At 41.9% G+C, this 11578-nt stretch overlaps 1 protein-coding gene across 5 annotated transcripts in view; it reads right to left on the minus strand.

The window, feature by feature from the left end:
• Nucleotides 1-10300, minus strand: part of LOC105465046 (reticulon 4) — a 79810-nt gene extending 69510 nt beyond the window's left edge. For 3 of the 5 annotated variants that reach the window (XM_011713251.2, XM_071076702.1, XM_011713249.2), the window contains exon 1: nucleotides 9511-10300. In XM_011713251.2, the coding sequence (XP_011711553.2) occupies nucleotides 9511-10066 (556 nt within the window). In that variant the 5' untranslated portion in view covers nucleotides 10067-10300. Of the gene's footprint in view, nucleotides 1-8291; nucleotides 8436-8848; nucleotides 8928-9510 lie in introns of those variants that run through there. The other 2 variants (XM_011713250.3, XM_071076701.1) reach the window with 2 other exon arrangements.
• Nucleotides 10301-11578: the final 1278 nt, after the last annotated feature.

Genomic DNA, 11578 nt, shown 5'->3' on the forward strand with positions numbered 1-11578 from the left:
GATTTCCAATAATTCACCTATGCAAGCAAAAGCATCTAACAAAGTTTTTATCAAGTTATTTTATATAAAATTTGGTTTTTATACAAAATTAAAATATCAGAATTTGGTAAAATAAAACTTTCCATAATTTAACAATGATGTTGATGAACTGAGACTGAGAAGTTGTAAAGACAATATTTATGAAAGGGATTTATATCATAGATACAAGCATCTTTGGTAACCTCTTCAGAAAAGAAAACAATAAATAAAAGTAAATTCCCTTATTTTCTGAGATCAAAACCTCTAGTAGCTTAGAAACAAAAAAAGTTGTCATGCTTTTAGGTCATAGGTCACCTCCATCTAGGGTTGCCAGGGCACTGAGATAAATGAACTTAATAATGGCACCTTCCAATTAGGCGAGTTTACAAACCAACCTACAAAACTGGGGAGAAAGAACATGTAGGCAGACCTGGAATCCTTAAGCAAGCTTCTCTCTTTCCACAAAAGCAGTTCAGAGATCTGTAAATATGTCCTGTAAGGCCAATCACAAAACTCCTCTGGTTTTAAGAGCAGAAAATTCTTTATAACTAAGGGCTTGTATTTTTTCCTTAATCTGCTACCTGTACCTCTCATAAGTACAACCTCTATCCATCTTTCTTGTCCTCTTACTCAGCCCTAGGCCTAGTTTAAAAAAAAAAAAAAAAAAAGGAACATATTAATTTTTTTCTTAATACTGAACTTCTAAGAGACCACTAATATAAGCAGCAACTCCAAACTCTTGAACAACAAAACTTTATAAACTTTCTGTATCTGTGGTAACAATTCCATCAATGAAAAGAACAAGCTATTAAAGAAATAATTATTTTTGAAAAGTAGAGGGCCACCTATGTAAAGAGACTGCTTTTTTAAAAAAAAATCCAGTATTTGGCAGCTGTAGCTCCTCTACAGGAATACAGAGAATATTTTTTTCATTCTCAACACAATTTTTTTTTTGAAATGAAAAAGCAGGAAGACTTAGCTTTCTTTCTCAGTCAATTATCAACTGAAAAGAGAGAGCCAAATACCTGTATAATTCAGTATGTTTCAAGGAAGCTAGAATATTTATTTTTAAAAGTCTCTAGTTCACCTAATTATATGCTAATTTTTTAAATACATGTTAATAAAAACCATGTGTTTATGGAAAAATACACAATATTAACACCAAAAGTATTTCGATTCTCCCCAAAATTAATCCATAAATGTAATGCAAACTACTAAAACTCCAACAGAGGGAGAGGGGACAAGATAAAAAAATTTTAAGATGAGGTAGAAAATTATACACACATAAGATAGCCAAGAAAAATATTTCTGGAAAAGCCATCTAACTAGTATTTAAAAATTATAGCACAACAATCTGATACTTCTGTGTGATCTGACAGATAAATGGAAAAGCAGAGGAAATATTTCACCCATACTACAAGAATATGACAAAAATGGTACTTCAAAGTGGTTAAGAAGGATAATTCAAAACAAAAGGTATTGGAACAAATGGGAAATAATCTTGAAATATAAAATTATTTCACTACTTCACTTTCTAGAACAAACTGCAAATAAATCAAATAATTAAATGTTAAAATGAAATCATAAAACGTATAAAAGTACTCATTAGGAGTAAACATGGGGGAAAATTTTTATGATCCTCAAGAAGGATTTTCTAAGAATTACATAAAACTCAATTACTTTTTTGACTTTTATGACTCAAAGTCATAAAAGAAAATGATAAATCTGACTACGTAAAAATGTCTAAACAGAAAAATATACCATATGGTCAAAATACAAATAACAAATCAATAAAAAGATTTCAAGACATATGACAAAAGGCTAGTTACCTTACAATGCAGATTAAGTGAATCTACACATATGAGACCAAAACCCCAAAAGAATAGGCAAAAGCTGTGATTAGAAAAAAACTGACACCTATGTCTATGAAAAATGACTCAAATGTAAATTAAAAGAACAATTTGCTAAACAATGTATTAGTTCACTAATATGTTGTGTTCATAAAGATATAAGGGAAAAGGTACCTTAACAGGTTAGTGGGAATATATGTTGGAACAATTCTTTGAATGACACTTGCATTAGCTACCAACATTTTAAATGCAAATATCCTTTGAACCAGTAATTCTACTTGCACAGATTTATCCTACAACATATATAATGGCATGTATTCCCAAAGAAGTGTATACAAGGGTGTTCACAGAAATATTATTTGTAAGAGAAAAAATTAAGTATCAACCTAAATAACCATCAATAAGGGACTGATTAAATAAAATACGGTACATCCCCAGAGTCCTCTGCATCTGTTTTTGTGGAAAATAAAGTGAAAAAGATATACATGTATAAATATTTTTCCACAGATTATCTCTAAACAGATACTCAAGAAACTACTAACAGAGGGTGGATCTACAGAAGACAATTTGTGGAAATCTGGGTAACCGCTAGAAAGAGTTACTTTTCTGTATATTCTTGTAGTACTATTTGGAATTTTTAACTTGTATATATAAATAAATAAATGCTTTCGTAAGATTTGGGATTTTTATCGTGAGAAAATACTATAGTAATTCTAGAACTATACAGAATATGAAGATCAGCATCTTACTCATTCAACAAACTGAGTGCCTATCACATCTAAGGCACTGCAATGCAGATGCAATGCATACAGTCCTTTTCCTCAAGGAAAAAGGTAACAGCACCTTTCCTCAAGCAGTACACCATCTGGTGGAGAACAGAAATCAGTAACCATACCATTACCTTTTATAGAATGATATATACTATGAAGAGGTAAGAACAGAATGTTATGGAAACACATGATGAAAGCAGCTTAAATATCAATGATCATTCCAAGAAACATAAAAATCAATAGCTTAAATATGAAATTATCAACTCCTCCTTTGGGGTTAAAAAGGATGATGATGGCATTAGTCTGAGAAAACCTTAGCATCAATAAAACTGGGTCTCATCATTTTGCATACCTATGTACTGCACTAGCTATCCACAAAGGTCACATTCATTCAAACACTACTAACTATAGTTTTACCATTACAGTTCCCATCCCTAGTGCTATCATCCTCAGAAGAACCTGATCCCTTTAGAAACAAGAACAAAAAGTCTCAAAGAATGTACCATAAGTATAGTATATCTGCAACATTTACTTCTACTTATTTAGGGGTTCCAGGGAAGAACCAAGAAATAGCCATTCAGTTGATACTTTTATCCTGGGCTAGCAAAGTACTTTAAAAAGGAACCATTAAATTGAGGCTTTGAATCAGCAGTTATTCAAATAAGTTGCTTGAAGGTATATTATGAAAGTAACTGGCAGGGCACAGTGGTTCACACCTGTAATCTCAACACTTTCAGGGGTCGAGGCGGGAGTATTGCTTGAGCCCAGGAGTTCAAGACCAACCTGGCCAACATAGTAAGATCCCATCTTTAAAAAAATAAAAATAAAACTGGGAGCAGTGGCTCACACCTGTAATCCCAGCACTTTGGGAGGCCGAGGGAGGTGGGTCACCTGAGGTCAGGAGTTCAAGATCAGCCTGGCCAACATGGTGAAACCCCGTCTCTACTAAGAACACAAAAATGAGCCAGGCGTGGTGGCACATGCCTGTGGTCCCAGCTACTTGGGAGGCTGCGGCAGGAGAACTGCTTGAACCTAGGAGGTGGAGGTTGCAGTGAGCTGAGATTGTGCTACTGCACTCTAGCCTGGGCTACAGAGCAAGACTCCACCTCAAAAATAAAATAAAATAAAGTAAAATAAAATAAAATAAAAATAAAAATAAATCTAGGCTGGGCGTCGTGGCTCACGCCTGTAAACCCAGCACTTTGAGAGGACTGCTTGAGCTCAGGAGTTTGAGGCCTGCTTGGGCAACATGGCGAAACCCTGTCTCCACAAGAAATACAAAAATTACGTGCCTGTGGTCCCAGCTACTTGGGAGGTTGAGATGGCAAGATCACTTGAGCCCAGAAAAATGAGGCTACAGTGAGGCGAGACTGCACCACTACACTTCAGCCTAGGTGAAAGAGCAAGATCCTGTCTCCAAAATATAAATAAATGTACATTTTAAAAATAAAATAAAATTTTTTTTTAAATTTCAAAATAGCCAGCATGGGGGTGTGCACCTGTAGTCCCAGCTACTTGGGGGGCTGAAGTAGGAGGACTGCTTACGCCCAGGAGGTCAAGGCTATAGTGAGCCATAATCACGCCACTGCACTCCAGCCAGAGCGAGAGAGTAAGACTCTGTCTCAAAAACAAACAAACAAACACTTGCCAGGCATGGTTGCTCATGCCTGTAATCCCAGCATTTGGGAGGCCCAGGCAGGAGGATCGCTTCAGGCCCCAAGTTTGAGACCCACCTGGACAAAAGTGAGACCATCATTTTTTGGTTTTCAGATTTTTTAAAAGAAAGTAACTACACATAAAACAAAGCCAATTAGTGGACATTAGGTAACATGCTCCTTTTCAGAAACGTTTTTGTAATACGGCAAATCCTTTAAGTTTACAATAACATAGCACTAAAATAGCATGTTTTCTAAACACTATTCCATGTAGTTATTTATCAGTGGTTCCATGTATATCCATTACTTCATTTTAAAAAGGACTTGAGAATTTGCAAATTACAAAAAAAAAAAAAAAACACAAACACAAATTTGACACTGAGTTGCTGAGGAACCAATCTGAAACATAATTCACCATATCCATAGGGAGGATACTACTTATTCCCAACTTTTAAAAATAAGAAATGGCTTAACCAGAAATTATTCAGAATGACAAAAATGAAAGTGGGGAATGGACGGGCATGACTTTCTTGTCTTTAGAAGCATCTACTTACTTCCTGGGAACTTGGACTTTATATTAAGAACTGATACCTAATATTTAAACCATATGTCATACAAAATCTTAAAATTTCTAATACATGCTCCTATGCCAATAGAAATCATATAATAAATGGCTTTATAATACTAAAAACTAGTCATTTTTAAGCCCCAACCCATAATCTACATTGATGAGCAATATTCAATTTTACACAAATTTTCATGGCAATTAAATTTTGGCAGTCTCTGAAGCTGATTTAATAAGCACTAATATTCTTTTCTTTGTTTTTACATTCATGGTTTCCAAGTCCTATCAATTCGTCTTTCATACAGCCTTTTTGTAACCTAACTATACAGATTCACAGCCAATTAAAGAAAGCATGCTTCTTATACTCTTATATTCCTCCCTTCTATTCTATTCCATTTTCACTGAATGAACAAATAATGAACTAGTTCAGGCCCTACTCATCTCTCTCAGAACTACTGTAATAGCTTTCTAAATAATTCATCTGTTTTTCCTTCCCACCTATCTTAAATATTGTCACCAATTTTCTAACAGCTTTCCCGGTGCCTTCGCTCAGTTCAAATAACCTTCAACGGCTGTCTTCCCAAAGCCTAAAGCTCTAATTTGAGAGGGGGTGAAAAATAACAACTTTAGAAACAACAATTAATAAAAACCTTTTTGGTTTCATAATATAAATTACCAAAAGCAAGGGCAACCGGATAACGTATTTTCGGTCTCAATGTTCGGTTTAGAACATGTCCAGAGACCAGCTCGAAGTCACCCTTAATTATGTTTCAACTGCTCTCAAATCAATTTCTAGCCAGAGTTTTCTGTGCATATCCTCAAAGCCTTACTTAACCAACCACTAAGCCAAGTATTTTTCCATGAAAAATGGCCCTCAAGTGAAAGGTTTTAGTCTCACTTCAGTTACTGCATTGCGATGGAGATGCGCTGACAACAGCAAACAGTAAAATTACAACTTATTAACAGATGAAAATGAGGGCTTACTCATAAATAATGTAAACAGCAATGTTAAACAGACAATTGTCAGTGATCTAGAAACCCTCTCTTCCAGGTAGGCTAGTCTATGCTTCTAACCCTGCTCTGCACATTTCTCACCTTTATCTCACATCAGTCCTCAGTAGCCCTGAATCTTCCAAACTTATCTTAGTTCCAAAATCACAATATAATTATTTAATAACCATATATATATATTTTTTAATGCTAAACATTTTTACCATCGCCTGTTAGAGACCCCCAGTGATCTGGGTGGGTGAAGCCACCTCTCCACTCTCCCACTAGTTTTTCTCACTAGTCTTACACTAGATTCTCCGACACAAAGAGCTCATTTCTGCCTCAGGGGTTTGCCTGAAGTTGCTTGGAAATTTTTTATCTCTGCAGCTCAAATCTCACCTTCTAAGCCTTTCTTAGTGTTTATGGGGGCTTAAAAAGCCCCCATAAATCTCCATCATTCTCTATGCCATTATCCTGTTTATTTTCCTCATACCACGGCTATTCTGGGTTCTTTATTTATGTGCTTATTATCTGTACTCTCCCAAGGGGGAGAACATGGGTCTTGCTTATTGCTATACCCTCAAAGCTCAGAATAGATCCTGTCTCTTGGTAGGCAATCAATAATCGGTTGAATTAATGAACAAACTCTTGAATGCATTAAGAAATCCAGACATATTGAAAACGGTTAACTATCCACGACCATAATCACAATGCTCTTACACTTACTAATAGAATTAAAGTTTCCCAATAGGTATCATCAATATGGAATTAGGGAACTCTGAACAGGCAATATTCTTTCCCCTTTGCCTTCCAACCTCAGCATTCCAACACACAAGATTCCAAGAGAGTGCTGTCACCCCCTGAATCCCTAATGTTCAAAGACAGAACTCTTTTCTTTGTTCCCATACCAACACAAGATGAGTATGCTTTTGTCAATCATTAAACTTCCTGTGGCCGGGCACAGTGGCTCACACCTGTAATCCCAACACTTTGGGAGGCTGAGGCCGGCGGATCACTGGAGGTCAGGAGTTCAAGACCAGCCTGGCCAACATGCTGAAATCCCATCTCTACTAAAAATACAAAAATTAGCTGGGCATGGTGGCAGGCGTCTGTAATCCCAGCTACTCGGGAGGCTGAGGCAGGAGAATCACTTGACTCTGGGAGGCGGAGGTTGCAGTGAGCCGAGATTGTGTCACTGCACTCCAGCCTGGGCAACAAGAAGGAGACTATCTCAAAAAAAAAAAAAAAAGAAAAAAATTCTGTTTAAAAACTTATATTTTTCTCTCTTGCCTCAGTTTCCCTCAAGTATGTCTTTTTCATAAAGAAAAAGATTGTTACTCCTCATCTTCTAAGACCTTTAACATGGCAATTAGTGTTTTGAGTAGTATGGGGGTGAGGAGTATATCAACATCAAAATATTATTCAAAAGCATCACAATTGGCTTATTTTTCCCCATTGTGGAGAAGTGAATTAAGAAAAAAAAAAATCAGACTGATTTTCTTTTAAGAAATGAACCACCTCTAACATCCTACAAGGCTATGAAGATTTCCAAGCAGGCAGTTTACACTACTTGATTCTTGACCTTTTATACCTAAAGGTCCTACTGCTAGTGGGACACGCTTTCTGTCCCCGAAGTAGCAAGTACTTATGAATGCATCTAATTTATTATGCATTCTCAATCTCTAACAAACGTGATTTTTTTCCCTTCCAAAATAATTTCCCAAGATGAAAATGGCAATAAAACAATATGCCTAATAATAATATACAATCAGGGACTTAGGTGAAAGAAAGAACTTGAAAACTCTTTTACAGACCATACATACAGTCATGCCTCACTGAACAGTGGGAACAGGATCTGAGAAATGTATTGTTAGGCAATTCTGTCGTTGTGCAAACATCAGTGTACTTACACAAACCTAGATGGTAGAGCCTACTATACATCTAGGCTATATGGTATAATCAATTGCTCCTAGGCTACTAACCTATACAGAATGTTACTGTAGGCAACTGTAACACAATGGTATTTGTGTAGTGCTTATCTAAACATACCTAAAATACACTGTACAAAGGATTAAAAGATGGCACACGTGTACAGGGCAGTGGCCATGAATAGAGCTTGCAAGCCTAGAAGCTGCTCTGGATGTTAGTAGCAAGTGAATGTGAAAGCCTAGGACACTACCATGCACTACTGTACAACTTACACTCTACAGTTACGCTACACTAAATTTATCTTTAGATATATTTCTTCAACAATAAATTAACCTTAGCTTATTGTAACTTTTCTATTTTATAAACTTTTTGGCTCTTTTGTAATAACGTTTAACTTAAAACACAAACACCTTTTATAGCTATAGAAAAAAATTTTATATCCTTATTCTATAAGCTTTTTTCTACCTTTTTTTTTTTTAACGTTTGTAACAAACTTAAGATACAAACACATTACCCTAGGCCTACACAGGGTCAGGATCAAGACGTCGCTAGTCGGCAGGAATTTTTCAGCTCCATTATAACCTTTCTTTCAGCTCCATTATAACCTTTCGGGGCCACCGTTGCATATGCGTCTGTCCTTGACCTAAAGGTCGTTATGCGGCACGTGACTGTATTTTGATTCTGTAACCTAAAACATATCACTTCTGAAAAACTGTATTTCTAACCAATATATATGAAAATGTCTGTCTCAAAACACTTCTCTATGTCTCATGGTAAATCTGCCACGAGTTCAATTAACCAATTCCTGGCAAGGAATCCACAGGTTTTCCCTTCTTTAGGAATGTCAACCATTTTGCCTTTTATTTTTTTCTTTAAGATTCAATTATGATGCACTAAGAGGCTGGGCCAAGTCCACACTAACATCAATTCCTCCGACCCTGCAGCTGAAACCCTGGCAGAACTACGCCCCCTCGGAACACAATGCCCAGATCCTCTCTCCCTGGCTCGGTTTAGCTCGTGGGGAGCAGTCCACATCACACCCCGGTGAGCTGGGCGGTGGCAGGACTTTACCAGAACTCTCTCCTTCCCGTTTCTCCACGCACCACACCACTGGAGGCGCTCTCCCTTCACTGCGGTTGGGTCAATGTGGACGTTTTCCACTCGGCCAGCTCCCCACAAGCACAGGAGGGGGAGGGGAAGCGCAAAGGGGCCACCCACGCCAGGCAGGAGGTGAGAAGGGAGCCCAGGGCCGAATGCAGGCCAACAGACCCGCAGCACAACTGCACCTTTTCCAAAAGAGCAACCCAGACGAGTAGACAAAAGCACCTCCTAAAAAGGTCTGGGTGCCAAGGCCTTTCCTTCCTTACTTCGAACCCAACCAACCCAATAAATCCACAACCCTGGTTCCCAGGTATACACCCGGCTCCTACTACGGGTGGGTGCCTAACTTCCGAGAATCGGTACGCTGGGCACCACAGAGGGTAGAAGTGGGAGCCGGGTGCGGTGCACGTGTTCCCCGAAACGAAGACGGACAATGAGAACAAGCCCGGCCTCCAAGGGCCGCCCCACCCTTCTCCCCGCGCCTCCAACCAGGAGGGGCGCCATCGCCCCGAAGTCTGCAGACAAAGCCCCCTCGGGGCGGAGAGGAGGGCCCAGCCCAAAGCATCTCGGGCTGCACACAAAAGAGGGAGGGGCGCGAGGGGCGGCGCAAAGCGAGAGGGCGCGGCACTCACCCACGGAGCCCGAGGAGCCCCTGCGCTTGGGCGCGGCCGGGGTGGAGGGGGGCGCGGCGGGAGCCGGGGCGGGCGGGGTCCACGCGGGCTCGGCCTGGGGGCTCACGCTGGCCGGGGGAGGAGGGGGAGGCCGGGCCGGAGGCTCATCGTCCTCAAGGAGCTTGGAGGGCGAGACTGCGGCAGCAGAGAGCGAGGATGGCGCGGGCACCGTCGACGACACCGGGCTCGGGTCCCAAGACGGCTGCCGCTCCGGGGCGGCGGGGGGCGCGGCCGGCAGGGGTCCCCGGGGCGCCGGCGGTACGAAGTCATTTCCGAAGTCCATCAGGGGGGCGCCGGCGGCAGGGGCGGTGGGCACCGGGGCCGCGGACAGCCCAGCCGCGGGCTTCCTCTCCAGCACCTCCAGCTCCTCCAGGTCTTCGTCCTCGTCCTCTTCTTCCTCCTCCTCTTCTTCCTCCTCGTCCTCGGGCTCCCTCACGAACTGGTACTTGAACGCGGGCTGCGGCCGGGGTGGGCTGTCCGAGGACGAGACCAGAGGCGACTGGTCCAGGTCTTCCATGGCTGGCGGGTGGAGATGATGCTGCAGCTGCTGCTGCCGCCGCCGGAGCCGCGTCTCAGAGCCGCCGGCGGTTGTGGGGGTTGGGGAGGACTGAGAGGGGCTGGGCCGAGCGAGCCGAGGGACCTACTGTGGTGACGGCTCCCGGAACAATGAGACTGCTCCTCCTGCCTCCGCGCCGGTGATGCGCCACCCGCCCTGTCCCCAGTTGCCGCCGCCGCCGCCCAGACGAGCTAGGAGAGAGGCCAGCGGACTCTCCGCCCAGTTTGGCGTGACTCACCCTACCCGGGGGAGGGCAGGGACTGGCGCGGGAGGGAGAGAGCCAATCGGCTACAGGATAGAGAAGATAGGCGTCCAGCCAGGCCAACGGAGAGGGAAGGAGATGAAAGTGGGTGGGGATTACGGCACTTCCTCTCTCTTACCGGCGGGGATTGCGTTCAATGGGCGGTGCTGGGAGCTGGGAGCTCCACCCCCACTTTGAGTAACTGTGAGTTGGGGTGGGGTCTTGGCCTTGCCGGCAGCTGGGGGGTCCGTCTGTCGTAGAGCACTGGGAAACGGGGCGGGCTGCTGGCTGGGAGGGGTCGGCGCGGTTCCTGGCGCGCCACCGGAAGGGCGTTATCCTGGGGGACTGGGAGTGGAAACTTTCCTCCCGGGAAAGGAAGAAACCCGACTGGAGAAAGGTATTAACGGGACTGTGAAGTGGGCCCTAAGGATTTTTAAAGATTTTAGAAATAAAATATTATTTTTTCACTTAATGTTCCAAACCACATCACTACTACTACCACCCTCAAATAAGAAAAAACTTGTTTTTTTGACAGACTCACTCAGTCTAAACCGCAGCCCCTGGAATTGGTAGGCAAAACAGCTGTGCTGAATTAACTGGGGATCTGGGGCCGACCATTTGAAAGTCTGCTCTTCTTCCAAAGCGAGTTTGGGGCCCTGCCTGATGCTGGACTCTTACATGGTAGGAGAGTGAGTCACCCAAAGAGAGAGGCAGCGGGAGACCGGAAAGTGGAAATGCAAAGATGCCTTGGAAAGCTAATTTGGTTCACGTTACATTTCAGTCACCTTAGGTTCATGAGTCAACATTTCGGATGATTCAGGCCTTCTGGGAGTCAGGAAGCCCCATACTCATTGGTTTGATACGCAGGAATAAGCATGATCCCCATTCCACTTTTTCTGAGGCTGGAGAGTTTAAAGAAAGTAATTGCAGAACATGTAAGAATCAGGATCTTTCTGATTTACCTTTCAAAAATATTCACTGCATGCCTACTCTAGAGGCCCTGCAGAGAAAAGGATAACCCGCTTTCAAGTTGCTCAAAGTCTAAATCTGTGCTGTACCTGACAGGTATTGGCTACTTAGTCACTGGCTACTTGTGGCTACTGATGGAACACTCAGAATGTATGTAGCTAGGCTGAAATTAGATGTGCTGTGTCAAATGCGCACTGGATTTCAAGAATTAGTACCCCCCAAATGTAAAATATCTCAGCTTTCGTATTGACTTAATGTTGAAA

This window comes from Macaca nemestrina, chromosome 13, assembly GCF_043159975.1.
Source record: "Macaca nemestrina isolate mMacNem1 chromosome 13, mMacNem.hap1, whole genome shotgun sequence".
NCBI lineage: Eukaryota > Metazoa > Chordata > Mammalia > Primates > Cercopithecidae > Macaca > Macaca nemestrina.